At 39.4% G+C, this 22623-nt stretch overlaps 2 protein-coding genes across 3 annotated transcripts in view; one reads left to right on the forward strand and one right to left on the reverse strand.

The window, feature by feature from the left end:
• The window catches only part of LOC6585036, a 59995-nt gene extending 38233 nt beyond the window's left edge, over positions 1-21762 (forward strand). The window contains exons 2-6 of one of the 2 annotated variants that reach the window (XM_002010640.4): positions 14828-14884; positions 14971-15174; positions 16546-16739; positions 16961-17063; positions 19586-21762. In XM_002010640.4, the coding sequence (XP_002010676.2) occupies positions 14828-14884; positions 14971-15174; positions 16546-16739; positions 16961-17063; positions 19586-19746 (719 nt within the window). In that variant the 3' untranslated portion in view covers positions 19747-21762. Of the gene's footprint in view, positions 1-14827; positions 14885-14970; positions 15175-16200; positions 16413-16545; positions 16740-16960; positions 17064-19585 lie in introns of those variants that run through there. The other variant, XM_032732659.2, reaches the window with a different exon arrangement.
• Positions 2507-3872, reverse strand: LOC6585035 (putative uncharacterized protein DDB_G0277255). The gene has a single exon (XM_002010639.4). The coding sequence runs from the start codon at positions 3774-3776 to the stop codon at positions 2970-2972; it is 807 nt and encodes a 268-aa protein (XP_002010675.3). The 5' UTR covers positions 3777-3872; the 3' UTR covers positions 2507-2969.
• Positions 21763-22623: the final 861 nt, after the last annotated feature.

Below are 22623 nucleotides of genomic sequence, written 5' to 3' on the forward strand. Positions count from 1 at the left end.
CAGCATTGGCCCCTCGATGACGATAATGATGGTGCTGACAATGATGAGGCCAAGACGGCAACGTCTGAACACGGACGGCCCCGCTGCCTCGCTGCCCCGCTAAAACACTTCACACAGGTCTAACGTCTGGCCACTGGCTGAAGGGCAGATGGGCAGATCAATGTGAAGGCTGGGGGCCGGGGCTAGCCTAAAATCAATATTACTCGCTTTAAATTATGAACAATCAAGCGAATTGTCGTCCGGCTGTTTATTATTTCTGTGGAAAGTTTAACGAAGAAAAATATTTGGAAACAATTGTTGGCAAACTTTTCCGGACATGCTGTCTCACAATACCCTGCAATAGTTATAATCACTTATGTCACGAGTAGCCTGCAGCACACATGAAAATGATGATAGACATATATATGTATATATATATAAATATAGGTACATATATAGATGTGTGTATAAATTGCTTTTCTCCTTCGCATTTCGATTGCTCAATGCGAACTAAGCAATTCGTGTTTCTGTTTTATTTCATGACGACTGACCGCAGTCATTGTTAATTGTTTTAACTACCCATCATATATATATAAATCGTTGAAACAGACCTCTACATCACTTAGTGGCAGTAGTCATACGCTAAATGGACCAATGTGAGTCTTGAAGCACTCGTGATTTATTTATAATGTCAATAAATAGTCATTCTTTAACAATATATATACAGTCATATCAATCAGTTATTATATATATAGAATATATATCACACACATGCCAAAGTAAGTCACATTCATCTCAAATGTGTAAAGCCATGTATAGTACTCATCTTATATCTTAAGTAAAGGATATTTTCTATAAGCATTTATTTACATTTTGATTTTCTTCATCTTCTTCATCCTCAATTCAATGTCGAATTTCATTCACTCACAATTATATTCTGCATTTTTTATATCTCAACAGCTCGAAGTTTGGCAATTGATTGAGAAACTGAATCGAGGTTGCATGTTCCACGTGGCCGGTTAATATGCTGGAATAATCATTTCCGTATTGCCTTCAATTTCAATTTTTGATTTTTTGATTGCTGCACAAACCCAGTCGACTTATAGAGGTGGCCCAAGGGGCGGGGCTGGAGGTGGGTGCAGGAGAGTGCGTGTCTGAGACCAGCTGACCAATGGCAAAAATCAATGCGCATTATGAATAACGCCTCCACACAACATACACACACGCACACACACACACACACACGTAAAGAAATGAATATAATGTAATGCAATGTAAGGCCAACCACATAGCGTATGCGCAATATTCACAATTTAAATGTATAATTTGTGCTATAATTAATTGGACAGAATTGCACAAAAAATCCCAAAAGGACATCCAATTAAAGCAAAAACCACAAATAAACCAAAAAAAAAATCAAATTGTATATATAAATAAAAAAGAATTAAATATTCATACACATATAGAAAAAGTCGAAAAAATGGGGGAAAAAGTAATAACAAATCATTTCAACTGTGAAAACTGATTAAATGATGTGGGAATCTATGAGAGAGAGATGGCGATATATAAGCAGGCATGTTGATAGAGACGACAGATAGGCAGAGAAAGTGAGAGAGCGGAGTAGCTGATATAATAATAGAGATAGAAAGAAGAAGCAGAAGGAAGAAAAGAAAAGCGTTTGAAAGAGATAGAGTTATAAGACTATATAGATAGAGATATATATAGAGACAGAGAGAGAGAGAGAGAGAGAGGGAGAGAGAGAGAGAGAGAGAAAGACAATGAAAGAAAGAGAGATATGTAGAAAGAGATAGAAAGCGAATGAAGGAGAACGAAAAACAAAAACAAAAGCTGTTACCAAAAACATAAGAGATCGAGGGAGAGCGAGTGAGGGAAATAGAGAAAAGAGAGCGTGGTAAAAAATACAAAAGGAAGATAATGAAAAAGTAATCGAAAGAGAAAGCAAGAACCTTAGAAGTAGAAACTGACAAGAAATAAATGAGCAAGAGGGCGAGGGAAAGAAAGAGACAAAAACAACATAAACTTCACCTATGCCAAAGTAGCTGCAACATTATTTTCAAGTGAATAGAGAAAGTGTGAAGAAGTGGAAAAGGAGAGCGAACCACTTTATGAACAATTCATGAATAACATACAATTCCAATTGAAACAGTGGGTTAACAAAAACTTTGAATAGAACTCAAATATCATCGCATCAACCGAATTTTGTTGCTTTTGACGCTTTGAGCCAAATTGGCGAAAACTTGGCCAAGCGGAAATACGCAATGCAGATGACCTCTGACCCCTGGCGACGGTGAACAGCTTCGGCTTCGGCTGTTGTTGCTGTTGCTGTTGCCTTCCATTTGTTTGCTTTGACTAATTAAGAAAGCCCACAAGAATCAGCGAGGGGTGTGGCAGAGCCTTTAATAAACTGAAATTGGGAAATTGAAAGTGGAAGATGGAAAATTGAAATTGCATATTTTAAATATTAATTTTGCTCTGTTTATTCAGTTAATTAATAAATTCGTCTCGATTTTCAATACATAATTAAAATTCAATTTTATTATTTGGGATAAGCCGAAAAAAAAAAGTTTTTAAATTACATTTTCTTCTTAGAACTAGGCACAAAAAAATGTTAGGGGCATATTTAAGAGTAGATATTTTGTTTGCTATGCAATTGTCGTTAAATATTTACACAGAGATATATATATACATGATTGTGATTGACTGCTTGATTGAGAGTTGTTTGCTTGATGGACAACTATTTTCAAAATGTTGCGCTGATCGACCGAGCTATTGCTTGCTTTTGTGATTGTCTAACTGTTGAACAGTTGTTTGTTTCCCTTGCGGTTGATTGACTGCTTGATTGATCGACTGACTGACAACCTGTTGCCAGCGGCCAGCAATCGATCAATGGAATGGTGGTGTGTGTGTGCGTGTGTGTGTGAACAACTGCAACGACTCCGTACCAAGCGGAGCCCGTCCAGTTGTCCTGCTCACAGATCTGTGCTGATGGTATGTGTCTGATACTGTATCGGCTGCATGGGATAACCATCTTCGGAGACAGACGCTTCCGTATCCACTTTGAAGCGCTTGGCCGCACTCTCCATCTCGCCCTCGAGATCGGTGAAGGCGGGAAAGTCGACTGGACAGAAGTGGCCGGCAATCGCCTCCGGTATGTGGCTGACATTGTGCAGCATGTGGGCTGGCGTGCTCTGCAAATAGTTGCGCCACTTGTGGTAGGAGCGCGAGTTGAGCTCGATGGTGACATCGCGTCGCTGGCAGACGGGCGACGAGGTCTTCGGCATGATGCGCTGGGCATGCTGCATCATATACATCTCCCATTCCAAGTTGCCCACGTCCGGCGACAGGTCCAAGTTGGTGGAGCTCACGCTGCTTCGATTGGCCAGCTCCATATCCTGGGTGCGATGCAGCTGCTGCTTGGTGGGCGTCGATGCTGCACTGCTGCACGTATGATAGCCGCAGGAGCGCTCCAATTCCTGCTCAACCTCGGCCAGCGGCCGCTCGCCAAAGTCATCGCAAATGGGCCGCGATTGGCTGCGACTCCAGATGCTGCGATTGCTGCCGCCGAGTCCGCTGCTGTTGTTGCTGCCGCAACTGTTGCTGCCGCAACTGTTGCTGTTGCTGTTGCACTTACTGTTGGTGTTGCTGCTGTTGTTGTTGCCCTTGTTGCTGTTAGTATTGCTGGCAGAGCTGCCGCTGCGATTGCGCTTGGAGGCATATCCGCTGGCACTCAAACTGCGCTCCACATCCGTCTTCAGACTGCTCGCACAGCAACCCATTTTCGCTTGATTCGAGTATATAGTTTATCTTGGAGATTGCACTGCCAAATAGTACTTCACGCTGCGCTGCGTTAACGTCAACTGTTTGGCCAAATAGCGCGACAGCTGGCCTTTATATAGCCAGCATGCCGTGCATGATTCAGTGCAGGTAGCGCTCGGCTCTTTGCGAATTTCCCGGAATTGTTTTTGGTCGAAGACGCTTTACCTGATCGATCGATCGATCGATCGCAGTTGGGCCGTAGTTTTGGCTAATCCGCCGGTTTTTATTACGCGGCCCAAAAGCCCGACCCGCGTGTTTCGGCTTAAGATAATATACGTGCGCTATACCTGCTCAATGTCCTTGATTGTCCTTGTCACAGGGATTTCGCTTGATGGATTTTCAATTTCGTAAATCTTCTGGACTTTTCATAAACTCGCGAAAAACGCGCACATGCGGCCAACCCTTTTCTCGCAATTACCCAAGCACTTTTACACAATTTATCCAGTCAGAAATCAAAGCAATTAAATAGATACACATACATGCATAGATACATACATAGATAGATAGATAGAAAGGGAGAAAGTGAGTGCGGCTCTGGCTGCAGCTGGCCTCGTGCTGCGACCATAATTCGATTTGAATGTTTGGCCGGCGCTGCGACTGCGCCTAACCTTGGCCCATTGCGTTTTGTGGGCCTTTGTTGTGCAAACGCCGTTGACGCCGGTGCAGCCAGGACAATGGGAGGCGCAGACAGAGAGCTGAACAACAGAAGTGTACAACAGCTGCGACTGCGAGTCGATCTGCATTTTATTGAGAGTTGAGAGAGTTTTCGCTTTCCGTGAAATCTTGTGAATGGAGTCTTTCCTCCTGGCCAGAACTACTTATGACTGAGTCGACTCCTGCTGCTGCTGCCGCTGCTGCTGCCGCCGCTGCAAGCCTCAAGGCTGCCCAAAGTAAATCGAAAGCAAATACATCTCATGCACTTGCCAGCTGCGAAGGTTGATCAAATGTTAGCTAAAAACACTCGACCTGTTCTTCGGCCTCATTGACAGGAGCGAATAGTACCTACGTGACTTTCTCGAATATTCCAAAAATTTCCATAGCTCTATAACGTATTCAATTAACTCTCGTCACCAAAAAGCAAAATCACTCGAAGTGCTACAGATTTGACTTAACAATTATCCAATTTAAGCCCAATTCTAGATTACATGCATTTCGAATTAGTCAACTAATTGCTTCAGCTATTACCAAAAGCCGGAGACCAAAAGACTTAAGAACACGTTTATCGCCGTACTTTACTTATTATATGTAATCATGTAAGTGGAAATAAATCATACACCAGGAACTGGATAGTACAGTCATACGTATAGCATCACCAAAATGAAATAACTTATAGATATAGATATAGATATAGATATAGATATAGATATAGATATAGATATAGATATAGATATAGATATAGATATAGATATAGATATAGATATAGATATAGATATAGATATAGATATAGATATAGATATAGATATAGATATAGATATAGATATAGATATAGATATAGATATAGATATAGATATAGATATAGATATAGATATAGATATAGATATAGATATAGATATAGATATAGATATAGATATAGATATAGATATAGATATAGATATAGATATAGATATAGATATAGATATAGATATAGATATAGATATAGATATAGATATAGATATAGATATAGATATAGATATAGATATAGATATAGATATAGATATAGATATAGATATAGATATAGATATAGATATAGATATAGATATAGATATAGATATAGATATAGATATAGATATAGATATAGATATAGATATAGATATAGATATAGATATAGATATAGATATAGATATAGATATAGATATAGATATAGATATAGATATAGATATAGATATAGATATAGATATAGATATAGATATAGATATAGATATAGATATAGATATAGATATAGATATAGATATAGATATAGATATAGATATAGATATAGATATAGTCAAGGTCACAATAGTCTCTGCTTTCAGCTCCTCCAAAATTCCAATGGTTAGGCAATAAATTGACCTTTTGGTCAAATATTCCAGAAATGTGTATATATTATGGGAAGCTAGCACGAGTGTAATTTTGGTAACTCCTCAACTCAGTTTTCACACTTTCTCAAAACTGGGCTCTGGGTAAATACTTGGCTGTGGCTGGAACGCGATAACGAATAGAGCCAGCCCCGTTGTGGAAGGGTTGAGGCGTTTGTTTTCCCACACACGCTGATGCTTTGGGTGCAGCCCATTCGTTTGCTTGGTGTCAAAAGGTTGCGGCTCGAGGCGACTCGTTGGCCTTTTGCCGCGCTCATTTGACTATCGGCAGGAAACGTGGATTGTTGCATTTTCACACGCAATCGCAAAAGGCACGCAGTTCGTCGTAACTCCGGCCGGGCCAACTGGTATTTCCCCCGCTGCCCGGGAACATTTTTCGACTGCATGAGCCAACCAACGACAAAGTCTGCGGTTGACAATTTTCCAAATCCCAAATGGAATTCAGCTTCGGGTTTTTTTTTTTTTTGTTTTGTTTTTGTCCTTTCCGTTTTTGTTCCCTTTCTGTTTTTTTATTACTTCTGCTTCTTATCTGGGAGTGCGTTAGAGAAATACCGGATGCAGGACCTCGACCAACAGGCCAGCTCCATGCACGTTGACCAAACAGCTCCCGAGCGCATTTTCACAGTTTGGGGCAACCATTGCACATTTTCCGATTTGCCCATTTTCCCGTACTCTGTTTGCTTTGTGCGCCGGCAACGTGAACGTGACTTTGAGCGACGGAAGCGGAAACAGCTGCCAGCCCAGCCATTGAGGCTAAATGCCAATCCATGAATATAGTTCTTAAGCTCAATTTAAATTGAAGCCAAAAGGAACGATAGATAATCGAATTGAGAAATTGAACATATTGCACTGAAGAACTTTAGGGTAATGTAGGCTATTGGACAACAAACTACATATATTGAATCCAGCAACTGGATGAGCTATACACATATATTTATATATCCCCTCTGCGCATGCTAAGCATTTGTCGAGCTCTCACATTCATACAGGGTATCTCTGTCTGGCATCCGATGTCTCAGATATTTACACGCTGTCAGCAATAGTTGGCCCTCAGCACAATCAATTTACAATCGCAATGACTGGCCGAACAACTGCTCCACTCGCCAATCACTGTCAATTAGCAACGCCATCAATTTCGGACCAACTGCAGTCGCAGTTGGCGTCCAGAGCAAAGCGAAGACCGAGTCACTCGATGCGTCCACTGGGAGGCATCAGCCTGGCATGGATGAATGGACCAGCATGCGGCCGAAGCAATTGAAATGCCATTGACTTGCAGTGAAACAAAGCGAGCTGTGAAGACAATGCACTTTCGTGATACCCTGTAAAAGACAGCATTTGCTGGAACTCTAAACTATCGAAAGTCTACGTGATGGCCCACAATCAAATGGCCTTTTCAACCCGATTAACATAGCTTGACACCTTATAGATGAGCTACAATAGGCACTCAATAGCTGCTCCTGCTGCTAATGAGCATATCGGAGGTGTGCTTATGCAATTTTCCCAGACCCTGCAAGGGTATAAATATGTCATCAATTGAATTTCTTACTTGACTTTCAAGGCAATGGTCATAAGCATTTAATACTCAAGTAGCGAAATTTATAGCACATTCGTAAGGCAATGTTGCTCTACAAAATACCCTCGAAAATCCCACACAAACAAAATTCCCTCATTATTATGCTCACAATATGCTCAAGCTTAACTGTAAAACGCTTACTTGGTGCATAGAATACCAAACTGACTCGATACCCTGTATAAACGACAGGCCATCATATTCAACTGTTGAAATACCCTGTAAAGGCGACAGTCTATAATACCAAATTGTAATCTATTGACAGACTGCTAATTTCTTAAAACCTTTTCGATCGATCCGTAAGCCCAATTTCAATATAATTGAATTTCAAATATACCCTAAGTAGCTGCACATCGCTCACACCCGCTAAGTCCTAATTGTGCGTGGTACAATCGAAGCACTTGAACTACGGCAAATCGCAGCAAATAGTAGAGAAGGCCACTTGGTTCACATTGGAACGTGCCCGAAATGTTGAAATTGTCGAGTATTTCGAATGGAATTCCACAAAAAAAAAAGAAAACTGTTCTAGATGCTCAATATGCAACGGGCTTTACATGCTCGATCGGCAAGTGAGGACGGGCATATTGGCTTTCTTCTGAGTGTAACTTGGTAATGGGCATAGCTTTATTAAACAGAGTCAAATTGAATGTTCAAATAGAAATAGGTCAATGTAGACCTCAAATTGACGAGCTCTGTGTAAGTTCCATAAAAACTTTGTACTGGCTCGCTCAATTGTGAGCGTGTATCGGACAGTCGGTGACTGCCCACTTGTCTTGCGCTGCCTTGCAAGTGAATGCGTTTTCGATCAAGGGGCAAGGACGAATGCATCATTGAGCAGATTATGTAGAAGGGGACTACGAAGCAAACCAAAAAATAGGCACATCTGGACGCTGTTTTGTAATCGTAATTGTCTTCTTTTTAGCTCACTTCCTGCAAAAAGATGCCAGACCGAAGAAGCATTATACTATATGGCTGTAAAAGTGTGCGTAATCGTTGTTGTTGCCTGCTCTGCCGTGCGTGTTGTTCGTTGGTTGTTTATGAAATGCATTTGCGGGCCAGCCCTTGGCCGATGGCCGATGGCCCTCGGGCCACATATTTGCGGCAATTTGGGCCATAAACCTGAACGCTTAGGCCAGGTAGGCGTCGCCCGGACCTGGCTAACAGGCCAACTGGGCTGAGCAGGCTGAGCTGATAGCCTGAACAGGCTATCTGGCGCGTCCTTTCACTTGTTGATCCGGCGGGCCATTCCGCGGACACGCTGTCAAGTTGGCCGCCAATCGAGTCTGTCGGGGCGCTCGCTCGCTCGATTGGCGGTATTTCCGTTTTGGTATTTCCGCTTGGCCGCGCGGAATTGCCAATGCAAATCGCGTCCACATGTGCCACATAAGCTGCTCGTTAGCATATGCCGATGCGAGGCGGCATCTATTTAAACGTTAATTGTGTCCTTGCTGCTCTGCTTGGCTCTAAGCACTTGCTGCTATGCCAAACGCAGCTTGAGACAAGTGTGTCTCTGTGTGTGTGTGTGCGTGTGTGAGCGAGTTTGGCATGTGGCCAGCCTACGGGAATTGCCCACAACAGTGCCAGGCCAGGTGATATACCGCAACCAGAGTCACAGCTCATCTCGGCGTACAGTTGTGCTTACAATACAATTCAATTATCAACAACTACAACAACAACAACAACAGCAGCAGCAGCAGCAGCTTTAATTAAGCCCCGCCCCCTCGCCTCCCTTCATTGCTGACCACTTAGCCGGGGCACTCTGCGTTTTATGTGGCTCTCAGGACGTGGCTATCGCAGCTGCTCTTGCCCGAAAGCAGCTCCATTAAATCGACAGCCGAAAAGTAGGCAACACTTTTTTCTTAAGCTCAACGAGAGCTGAATAGTTGGATGAGGACGGGCAGGGGCAGGGGAGTCCGTGGTTGGGCATCAAATAGTGCTTAGCAATTCGTGAGTATATCAAGCTAAATCAACTGCAATCGAATAGATGGAACAGAGCTTTACTGACTAGGATGGGTATGATGACTGTGACATTCAGAATGTAACATTTCGAGTCATATGGCAGGCAATAAATATGGAAAGAGCGAGGGAGATGTATGTCTCTCCCTCTCTCTCTTTCTTTTCTCTCTCTCTCTCTTTCTCTTTTCTCTCTTTTTCTTTTCTCTTTATCCTCTCTCTTTCACTCTGTCTCCCTTCCTTCACTCTCTTTCTGCGTTCCATTTCTCTCTCGATAATTTTGTTCACTCTCTTCACTCATTTCTTATATTCTTTCTTTCTTCTGATCTCTCTTTCTCTCCGTCTCTCATTTATTTTTCTCTCATTCGCGCTGTCTCTCTCTTCCTCTCTCGCAGTCTCTCTTTCTCTACCTCATCTCTCATTTCTTTGTTTGTCTCACCCAATTCTGATGTCTTACTCAAAACTTTTTCAAATGAAAAATTAAAGTCGACAAGGTCATCAATGCAGTCGTTTATACCCGTTTGCAACGTTCTTACTTCTTCACATTTTGTTTTTTATTTTGCTGTAATTTGTTTTTGTATTTTTTCTCTCTCTCTCTCTCTCTCTCTCTCTCTCTTTCTTATGTGGCGTTTTGCATGTGTCATGTTGAATTAACAACACATGAGTTGTGCGTATTGAGTGTGTGTGTGTGTGCGTGTGTAGGTGTGTTTGCGCGTGTGTATTATTTGTTTGCTTGATTTTCAAAACAGTTGAGTGCTTGTCTGAGTGTATGTGTGTGTTTGTGTGTGTGTGTGTGTGTGTGTGTGTGTGTTTGTGTGTGTGTATTGCAATGCATAGAAAATCAATATTACTTCTTACTTTTATATTAAGCTAAACACATGTGTACGTGCATGTGTGTGTGTGTGTGTGTTTGCCGCTCTTGTTGTTAATACTTTATGAATTATTAATCGCCTATGGATTCTCGCTTTGTCTGTCCTCCTGAGTACATTTACCCATAATTGAAGCGGCAATCTCAGTCGATACTTTTGGTACTCGATACCCGCTGATTGAATTCCGGTGGGGGCAGGGTATATATGTCAGGCGGTTACATATGAGACGATTACAGTTGAATGCTTGAACAGCTGTGCAAATTGACAGTATTTCACAAGCTTAAATCGTAATACAATTTTTATTTTATTTTGTAATTTAATTGCGTTTTTTTTTTTTTTTTAGATATACCCTGTAGACCTGAAGGTCGTTTGAACTTAGGCGTATTATAGCAGATTTTCAATATATATGCAGCTTCTTAGCTATATTTTTCCATACTTTTTAAAAGCCATTAAAAATAGGAATGCAACAGTTTTTATGACATCATTAGCGTCTTTTAGAGCATCTATCCGTTATTCTCAGAACTTCAAGCAAATCAACATCAAACAAGTTGGGTACAGAGGAAAGTTTTCAGTTAATGAATAGACAGAGTAGATAAGAAATGATTGTAGGGTATTTATTGACTGTATGTCTTTATTACTATCCACATAGAAATAAAGAGACACAGCCAAAACAATATGAGCTGTATATAAAAACCATAGCTTAATAGATATAGAAAAAATCTATTTAAAGGGTATTTACTAGTTGAGCTAGCGGAATTCTCAATATTTGCTCGAATGACTAATGCAAGAATATTTCATCTATAGCTTAAGTATAAAGTTATGAGTGCAGTGAGCGTTAAAGAAAAAATATAGATATATACATATGTATGTGTATACGTATGTATGTATATAGAGTTCAGGTAATTTACAAGTTGGATTCATGTACTTTAACGTACTTTCTGATATGCGTTATTCTATAGCAGTAGCATCTGGTAATCAACATACATCACATATACATTTATACACTCACATTGCTGTACCTCATTAATACAGAGTTGTAGCTGCTTAAAGGGTATCTATGGGCATATCTAGTAGCGTATCCCTTAGCCTGTTTGCTATTTGTCATTGTCTTCTGGCTGTACTGCAATTGCGTTAAGTAATTTTGAAAGTAGCTCACATGCTGCTCCTGGTTTTGACTTAACGAGCATTTAATTGCCAGGCTTACCCCTGGTGGCATACACACGCAGATACACACACACACACACACATAAATTAGCTGATTACCTGCACTTCCTTTCCGGTTTACCCTTTCTGCATATATTTTCGCTTTTATTGCACTCGCTGGCTTCTGTTTCTGCTGCTGTTGCCATTTTCTTTACACACACCCACACACACACACATTCATATAATTCTATGTAGTTTCATCTTCTTTATCTGTTTTTCTATTTTTTGCTAATGCTTTGCATTTTTATTCACAGTTTCATTCATAAATTACAGGGAATTTCTTATGCAGCCAGCAGCAAAGTTCTAGGAAAATAAACAAACAAATGTCGTCTGCTTATCTCTCTTTCTGATTCACTCTCTCTGTCTCTCTCTCTTTCTCTTTGTCTGTCTCTCTCTCTCTCATTTCGACATTCGCTGCCTCTGTCAGTATCTCTGTCTCACCCTGATCTTGCGCCCCGCGGATGTCTAGCGGGAATTGTGCATGTTAATTAGCTCATTTTCGGGCATAGATTAAGCAAATTAACCAAATTAACTAAATGAGCAGCAAGTAAATAAATAAATTAAATGCCACAAGAGAGAGAGAGAGAGAGTCAGAGAGAGAGATACAAAGAGATAGAGCCAAGGGTTAGCGGGAGCTTAACTATTTGCTAATGACTGGCTGGGCTATCTAGCAAGGTCAGGGCGAAGATTATCAGCAAATGCATTAGACCCAATCGCCACTAAATTGTGAGAATGTACTTAAGAGACATTAGCCATGGCCATAAACCGTACCAATTTACATATCCCAATATCATATAAAAATGGTCGATTCATTGTATATATGTATATGAACGATACAATACAAGCCACAGTATTAGACCTAGTTCATTTTTTGGACGTATCGAAATGAAAAATTTATGATAGTATAGCTGAATATCTGATATATCAATAGAGGTATGAGATACATCAAGATACGTTAAATGGGTATATAATGGAGATTAGAATAACTACACCAAATATCCGATATATGGGTAGGAGAGCAAAATGGGTATATAATAAATGTTAGTTGACTTAGATCCTACATATATGAGGAGATATATAATGAGGCCCAGCTCACTTATACTACAGCCAACATTAGGATCTATATTTTAGTATTTATATGTCAGATACTATATATAATATAGCTACTAAATTTGATATGTGATTTCTCGGAGCAAAAACTGAATTGTATTTAGTAAAGCTAAAGATTTATATCAGCTCACAGCAGTTGCAACAGACTCTCAGATATAGGAAATGGGGGAGAGAGTGTTTCCCTTTCTTCTTGAATGAGTGATTGAATTTCGTATAGCCATTTGTAGATATACGCAATTACATACATGCATGACAAAAAGACATTCACACAAGTTTACTCACATACATATGTACATATACACTATTCTCTAAACAGCTGCAGGGTATTGCCCAGTCGTGCGTACTCAGCTGTGCTAACTTCAATTGCATGACTTTATCTGAAGACGTTAAATTGATGGCATTTCGGCTCTTGTGGTTGGGCCATAAATCATCTTCATCATCATCAGCATTGTCATTATCACAACAGGGACTAAGTAGTGCCCTCTACCCCTTCAGCAGCTATGCGAAAATGAGCCCCCCTTCCACAGTGCCACACACTTTCCTAGTTCTGGTACAGCTGTAACTTTTAATGCACTAAACAAGTGCCAAAAGTTACGTCTTAAGTTTCGCATATTCGTAAATTGCGTTTCTAGCACCAGCAGTCATTACGCTAAATGTGCGTCTGTGTGAGTGAGAGGGTATGTGTATGTGTGACAGTGTGTATATGTGTGTATGCCATGTCTGTCGTCTGACTCAACCACTTTACGAACTCTGCGGCAGCAAAACCTTCGCAGGCCGCGGCTGAGGCTGTGTGTCCCTCTAGTGGGATATCCGGGTAGTGCCTGAGCGAGCCGTTGCATGCAACATGAAGTTGCACATGTGAATTGGCCGCGTCAAACCATGCAACACTCGGGGGAATCACGCTACTTTTTTTTTTTTCTTTTTTGCTGACGTGGCTCACCTGACGCTCCAGCCCTTTCGCTAGCTCTAACCCTTGTCTGGGTAATTTTGAGAAATTTACGCAGCGAGTGGCAAAGTTTTCCACTGCTGGCAATTAAATTGCGCTTGATGCTAATTGAAATAGAATTAGCTGCCACTCTGGTGAAGTGCAACGATCTGGCAGCACTTACAACTAGTTCAAGTTAAGTGCGTCGGCCTATCGATTGAATGGATAATTGAGATTGAAACGAGTTCGTTAGTTGAAAACTAATTGTAGCTAAACGCGCGCCAAACTGTTAATGAACCAAGTGGAAATTTTATGATGCAGGTGCGTGCATCGACTATTCGATACTCTGTATTTATTGAGAATTGGAAACAAAGGATTTGAATCGCTGATAATGGGTTAACATATACCATATGATTGATACTATGATTGTCGTTCAAATTTATCTAAATATATATGTATATTCAGTAGTGTCCGGTTATAACTACTCCGCTTATAGTATCCGTAGGTCTATTGTGACGAAAATTCTGGGTTATGCGGTTAAAGCGTCTTCCGGGTTACCTACGGTCCCTTGAGCGTCTTTATAACCGGATTTTACTGTATATATAGTATTTTATATATATATTCACCATCAGTTGAAATCAGCTGTCTTTATTTATTGCTAATTGTTTATATCTCGAGTATACGGAAACATAATATTTCATGCTGCTCCTGAACTGAGCATGCCCAACTAAAGCACTTTAAACTCTCTTAAATTTGTCCGTTGAAAACTTATTCAAAGAGGCCAACATTGTGATATATCTAGTGATACAAACTTTTTAAAATGTTCAGATTTATTGATAATTCAAGCTAAGACTTGATGTTGATTTAGATTTAAGCTTACCGAGGGCTCTCAAGAAGTTGTAAATATAAAATTGAAAATGATTTAAGCTAAAGGTCAAATAAAGAGTATCTATGTTAGTAACTTGATGGGTCTGCTCTAAGGAATTGGTACACACACAGACCACTTTGCACCCCATCGTTGTCTAGCATCTGGATTCATAACTCTGATGTATGTACTTTGCACTTATGTTTGTATGAAGACAATATCTCGAAGCCAAAATGTTTCAAGTTTCGGACAAAGTTTGTTGATTTTGATTTTGATTTTGATTTGACTGTTGGCTGTTGGCCAAGGCAAGCGAATGACCAAAGTCAATATTTGCCACTTGCCACATTCGAGTGCCGCACTCGAAAGTTTGTCGTTTGTATTTGCAACATTTGTAACCGGCTTTTCCTATCTCTCTCCCTCTCTCTCTCTCTCTCTCTGTCTCTCTATTTCTTCTATTGCCAGTTGTGAAGCTGGCGGTGCACGCTGAGGAGGTCAGCACTTCGACTGGCATCTCTGAAGGTGAGTAGCTGACGCACATGCTGCATGCCGCATGCCGCTTGCCACATGCCACAACGATGTACTCAATTCAGAAAACTGTTTCGCAGAATGGGGCTCCGGCTGGCAGGGCGGAACCAACTTTCTGGTAGAGGTCGAAGAGACGGCTGCCATGTCCCCAAATGCCGCACGTGGCAGCAACAGCAGCAGCAACGCATCCGTGGACTACAATGCCGAGCTAGCCAACAGCCAGGAGACAGACCCCACGGGCACAGCGACCACAGGCACCAACAACGGCACAACTCTCGAAACGGGTTAGTTGAGTTCAACGGTTCGAACTCGTATTCATAATCAATTAATTTATGTGATCCCCCTTAATCCAGCTCAAAGAAATATAGGTAGCGTTTGCGCAGTGTACCACGGGCATTATGATTGGGATTGTACATACATATTTAATCGGTTTATCTGATTTCATTCCATTCACCAATTAACTGGTCTTCATGGTACTTTTATTTGAAGTCTCCAATTAAATTATTAAATTCACTCAGAATAAACTTATCTAGTTAGAAAAACAGACAGAAAGAGAGAGGGGGAATTTTTAGAGATGCAGCCAACTTAATTAGCGTATACAGCCAAATAGCAAGAGAAAGAGATAGCGATAAGAGTGAAGGGTTCACAGATTAGCTGTGATCCAGCCAACTTAACAAGCACTTGACAACATATGTTGTTTGCCAGATGGTCAATATTGTTTCAGTTGAGCTTCAGCACAAATCTGCTTCAAGTAGATCGAGTATTTCCCTAGGCAAGAATTTATCCCACTAGTTTTGCCAAATTGGCTGATTAATTAAACGTTAGCGTTGCCAGATCATCAAGAAACTATAGGATATTAGATAATGAGATCCTGACAGATATTGCCGTTAGTTTTAGGTATGAGCTGGCGTTGCCAGATCGGCAAAGTACTCTAAAAACTCTATTAGATATATTAAGCAGGATATGTAGTACTACTGCGGTGTTGCCAGATTTTCAAAGTTTTATGTACAGTGCTGCCAGATAGCTAAATTGTATAATAGTGTTATATGTCATCACTATTACGGTGCTGCCAGGTGGGTGAATAATTGATAGATTAGATGAACAGTCGCTCCGATGTTGCCAGATCGGAATGTAAATATTTAATGTAAGCAACAGATTTGGAGTTGTCAACAGAGAATTCTGTCAGGCTAACAACAATAACAATCTAACCATCGCTAAGCCGGTGTTGCCGGATCACTCCACACACGGGGAGAAAACACGACAAGAAGCAGGCTTAAATCGTAAGACAACATAAAAGCGACGCATGTTCGGCTTTAAAACAAATCCTTGAGGATGCGAGTGCGCAGGAAACGAGTAATTGAATGTTTATGGTCTTAACTGTAATCCAATTGCCCTCTGCGACAACGAACAGCCAAGAGCCAAGAGCCATGAGGTGGCAGGTGCTGAGACAGCAGCAGAATGTGGCAGCAAACGCGCGATAATTGAATTCCACTCTTGCGGCCTCTTGAGTTATTTATGCATCGTACGTGCAGCACACAGAAATTTAAAATAAAAATAATAATACAACAGCAACAACAACAACAATCAAAGAACATATTTTACCGTACATTTCATAGAGAACAATTGAAATAAGTTTTCTTCCATCTCGATTGTAGGCCCCAAGATCATTGTGCGCACCGAGGAGGTGCTGATTGTGGGCCTCGTACTCATCCTCTGGGTGGGCGCCATAATGCTCTTCTTCAATCGCTGGGGCAAGATACGCATGCTGGAGCCGTACCAGCCAAAGTTCCAGCAACAGCATCGCAGCTCCTGTCCGCTGGTCGACATCGATGCCGTGCAGACACATCAGGTAATTATATATATATATATATATAGATACATATATAGAAATGTTAAAACAAATCTAAATATATCTGATATTCAAATAAATATTAAATCAAGAGCTTGTGACATCAGCCATAAATTTTTCAATTCCCATGTTAATTCGATTCAATTGAATGTATATATACATCTATCCATATCTATCTACACATCTCTCATTGATATTCTCTTTGGTTTTTGTCATTGCAGCGCTCGTCGGTGTCCCGCATGTCGATGGGCATGGTGCACAATCATAATTTGAATATGCCAACGTGTCAATTTGCGGCCTATAATCCCAACATATATGCGAAGGGTAAGCGCATTGTCCTTGACGTCCTTGCCACGTGCCCCGCACCAAACGGCTGCGCCGGCCTTTACGCTTTACGCTCTTGCCTCATGTTGCATGCTGCACGTCTATCGTTTCCACCCCATTCATATTCAACAATGCTATGCCAGTGGGTATAATCAATCATTGCAACGGTGTGCATGTAATTGGAGGAATTGCTATGAAGTGTGATCATGAAAATTGAGAAATCATGAATAATCGATAAATATCGATATACATTATTTGTAGTTTAGCTCAAAACTTAAAAAGCTGAAGGCATCGAGCTTTGATAGTCCCCCATGGTACCTACATAGCATCGAATATTACTAACTGACTGAAAATGGTTCCTAATAAAAATTCTTTACAGAGCATCTACTAGTCGCGCATTTCTCTATTATTTACTTTTGTTTGTTGGTTTTCGTGTGAAAAATTCGCGTAAAATGCAAATGCAAAATGCAATTAAATACGAACAACGTCTTCACACACACACACACATACAGTCGATAGACCCTATTCCGCGTGTGTGTGTGTGTTGTCAACTCGTAATGCATGTTGTGTTGCCTACTTTTGTGCGAAACGCTGCAAACTTTCCGATGCAAATAAATTTTGCATGAACATACATGTTAATCGCATCGAACTAGCTGCAAGTTTGCAAATTTTTCGCCTTAAGAACCAGAAGGAAACGAACTTGTCAAGCTTATTGAACTTATAGAGACTTGATTTAATAATCACTTTGATCAACGTTTTGCCTCAAGTGTTTGAAATTTGGTAAATATAAAGGACTATTCGAAAATTAGCGCTTTGGCCAATCATCATAAAGTGAAACTAAAATTTGAGTTGCTTTACCCTGCACTTCATTCAATGGTATGCAGTTGCGTAACTTTTAAGGGCTATAAAAGTTGATGAAGCCGCAAACTTTTATATCAACATTTATTTAGCCCCGCTTGACTAATTACATACATGCATGCATGATACATATGTATGTGGACCCCCTTTGCGAATATAACATGATACTTAGTTATGGGTCACTCATCATTAATTCAGCTCTATAGGCAACAGCTGAAAGGACTAGTAGGGCAAAAATAGAATGAACTTGGTGGTCTATTCAGGTCTTATAGAAAACTCAGTCAAGCCTGAACTGATGTAGATCAAGAAATATATATGATAAATGCCTAAGAGAGTTTATCTATAATTTTAGTTGCATACATATATATTATGCATTAAATAGAGTTGTAGTTATGTTAACTCCCATTATCTAGGGTATTTCCTAGTCGTGCGCTCCCCGTCACGCAGCTCTTAAGAAGTTGTGCCAGCTTAATGCATTTGTCTTTTATGCCGGACGCACATGTTTGCGCTTTACGCATTAGCGCCGCTGTCAGAGAGGACTTAATTTTGCCAAGATGCAACTCACTGGAAAGAGTAGTAAACACAGCGAACGAGAACGAGACAAAGAGAGAGAGAGAGAGAAAGAGAGCAGCGAAATATAGCTTATAAATATGTTTAATGCGCGCTAGTTGAGGCGTTGCCTGCTTTAAGTACTGCATTCTAGTTGGACTTTTAATGAGTTGCCAGACAATTAAGCTCCACAACACCAAGGCAGAGACGGCGCACACGAGGAGGCGTGGCACGCTGTGAGGCCTGCTCAAAGGGGGGAACCGAAGGCGCCAGCGAAGCAAATAACAATACAATTTTAATGCCATTTGCTGGCGCTCGAGAATGCTCCGACTCCAGGACCAGCTCTGACTCTGACGACAATAGCTATGCAATTAAATCTAGTGGAAACGTACATATACACACGCACGCACACCCACACACACATGCTTATACGCAACTCATGGACCAGCAAATGGAAAAATTGCTAAAAATGGAATGCGTAGTGGGTGAAATGGGAAGGGAAAGCTGCTTTTCCATGCATCTGAGTGTGTCTGTGTATGTGTGTGTGTGTGTGTGTGTATGACTGTGCGAGTAAATGATCAGTCGATTGTGTGTAGTCACTGATGATATTAAATGAATCTATAAAATTTGGATTATGACTAATTCATTAGCCTGTCATTAACAATACTTTCATTAGATATTTATGCCTAGCACTATCAAAACCCTATCTATGGCTACAATTCTTTTTCTACCAACTTTTTATTTAATATTATAACTATATTATATTATATTGTATTATATTACACATTATCATAATGCAGACCATTTTCTTTAACACTTTCATCATATCATTATCATTGACATTCGTACCAGCCCAGAAATGTTCATGGCATTGGGATGAGAAAATCCATTATCATAATCATTATCATTACTATTTCTATAATTTTATTAGCATAGTTAACCATCATTAACATTATCATTATAATTCTCCTTGTCCCGCTATCATTAATATTTCCATTACCACCCCGATCGTAATCCACCTCCTAATAATGCTGCAACCTAGCACTAATACTGGTATTTTCTTTGAATAACATTGACATATACTAATATAAAATATTTTTGTTTATTTATTTCAGGCTATGCCTCGCATGTCTCGCACGTCTCTCGGCCTCGCCAGAATTCGGTTTTCGTGGGTGCCAGCACGAGTCACTATTTGATGCCGAGACCCCCAAGGAAGACGCGCTCCGCCATGGATCTGCACTCGATGGTGCTGGACGAGAGTGCCGAACAGGTGTAGATAGCAGGAGAGAGAGAGAGAGTGTATGTTAAGGCTTAAGTGTGCGTGTGTGTGTGTGTGATACTGTGTGTGAGTGTGTATGTGTGATTGAGTGCAGGTGCGAGAGAGCACAGCTAAGGCATAAGTAAGTCAGCGAGTAAGTCAAGTTTGATGTCAATAGGCAGCTGAAGATGATAATAAAGAGTACTAAATGCAGTTCTACTAGAATACAAAACTGTCCAACAACTACTACAATTTACAATGTATAAATGTAAAAACTCAAAGCCACGCAATTCTACACCTATTCTATCTATCATTCTCTCTATTTCTCTCTCTTTCGCTATCTCTCCCTTTCTCTTTCCCTCTCTGTTTCTTGATTTGCTGAGGGAGCATGGCTTCAATTTCATCCGCGACAAAGCTCGCTGCTATGAAACTTAACATTTTGTCGTGCTGTTCAGCATTTGTCAGCCATTCTCAATCCCATGCATAATTTATAGTATTATTAATTATTATATCTATCATTCTACCTTACGCGCAACAGTCTCCCAAATACGCCGTAACTCTCACACACACAGTCAAATGGAAAGTATTTCGTTTCCCTATATATACTTACATAATAATGTTTACTTAGTAATATTAATTAAAATAGATCGTTGCTAGTAAAACAGTTTTGTTGCAAACGCTCAAAAGATATACCCCCATACGATTACATATTTTACTATATCCCCTAACTTCAAATATCTATAGCTATACCTATACCTAGATACCTATACCTATATCTATATCTATATCTATATCTATATCTGTATCTACATCTATATCTATATCTATATCTTTATCTATATGCATACATATAAAGGCTCGATTTAAGGGATCAGCGTAAAAAACCTACGTGAATTAGGTTCTTAATGCTCGTTCAGGTAGATCAATTGTGTGTTTTTTATTTTTTTTTTTTTTTTTTTTGCATTAAGTCAATAATTTAGTTTTTAGGCTGAAAATTGAGATTCTAAACTGAGGGAACACTTGGAAATGGAAAGAGTAAAACTTGCGAGCATGAAACTCTATGGAGTTACAATCGAGAAAGAGACTTCAGCTATAACCAAATTTAATTAGAAGAAGAAATGAATTGAAACGAGTATAGAAAACGAATAAGAGATTCGTTCGTTCCTAAAGAAAACAAAAAAAAAAGGAAAAGAAAAAGTTATATATGCAACTCTATGCATACGGCACAGGATAGTTGATTTAGGATTTGGTCGAATCTGTATTGCCAACGTGTCAATTGGTCTATGCCTCTTTATAGCCGCTAAAAATATTAACGTTTATTTGCATACCAAATATTATATAGCTGGCCAACTATAATATATATACATATTCTATATACTGTGAGCATATGAATAATCTTCTCGATGTCCATTTTATAGATGTGTTACTCCTCTATCTATCGATCTATGTAGCTAACCAACTATCTATGTTACCAATCTGTATGTCTATCTATAACTGTAATTTGTAATTTGCCTGTGTGCTAATTTTCGACCAAGAAGGAGAACTACAAAAATTAGAACTAAAACACAGAAACAACTACAACCAAGAGTATAACTAATGAAAGCTTTAAACAAATAAACAACCCATCCAACTGAATTAAACTAATATTACACAAATATATATACATTCATACATATATATACATAAATACATATTTTAAGAATCTTATATGTGAAAAACTAACTATATTCTAGTGCAAACTATGCGGAACAACTAATTAAACCTTAAATACAATTACAACTAAAACTAAAAAAAAACAACAAGCATAATAAAAGAGCTATATATGTATATACCTATATATATACATATATGCAAATTATAAGGGATTTATAAGTATTTCTTGGCTCTGAAAAACCACTGTAAAAAAATCGGTCCGGCAAACAGGCAGCAAATTGAATATGCGAATAAGTCTCTATTGAATAATTCAGTGTTGTAAAGTGCACAGAAATAATTGATCGCATGTTCAATTTGACAAGAGTTTGCACAATAAGTAAACAAAATAAATGAACGCAGAAATGACCAAAAATGTACAGGAGCTAAAGAATACCCCTACTAAAGATAAAGATTCGTTCGACAAAGTGTTCCAAATTCAAAAGTAAAAGTAAAGTCCACAAGGGTACTAAAATGTTTGTTTCTATGACAAAAATTAAAAAAGAGTTGAATACAAAAAAAATGCAAAATTTACGTATACATATGTAATATACAATATGTATGTATTTATGCGCATCATATATAAAAATTTCTATACAGACAGATATTTATATATACACAGATGTATATATATATATATATATATATATGTATATATATATATATAATATATGTATGTATATATTCGTATACTATAAAAAATGTCAAAGCGAAAATTATTAAACGAACAATTATATACAATACATTTCGGGAATTAAATTGAAACAATTATATTTAATGCAAGTCCAACGTGTTTCATTAACTTTCTTTACAAGGAACGTATATATACCATATATGTATTATTGTAACATAAGTTTTATTCTTAGATTTAATTTGTGAGTCTCTCATACGCTCGCTATCTACCTATCAGAGAGGAAAGGCTCTGTCTATTACCTCCAGTATCTCTGTCTTTCCCTTCAATTTATCTCTCATGATCTCCCTCTCCCTCTCTCTTTCACTTTCATTCTACTTTTGCCTTTGCTTTCCTGAATTTCAGATTAAGTAAAATTTTGTTTAGATCACATCAGCCTTGATCAAGTTAGCCTTGACATCAACAGTTTCGTTGAGGCATCTGGGAAACTCACTCTCAGCATTCATTATATGTCGACGCAGCCGACAGAACACTTCGAGAGCAACAGTAAACATTTTACAAAAATCAATATATTT

The sequence above is a fragment of the Drosophila mojavensis genome, unplaced genomic scaffold (assembly GCF_018153725.1).
Source record: "Drosophila mojavensis isolate 15081-1352.22 unplaced genomic scaffold, ASM1815372v1 contig_136, whole genome shotgun sequence".
Classification (NCBI taxonomy): Eukaryota; Metazoa; Arthropoda; class Insecta; order Diptera; family Drosophilidae; genus Drosophila; species Drosophila mojavensis.

Bases quoted from the DNA above. Each gene is read 5' to 3' on its own strand.
- LOC6585035 (XM_002010639.4), bottom strand. From the start codon at position 3,776: ATGGGTTGCTGTGCGAGCAGTCTGAAGACGGATGTGGAGCGCAGTTTG.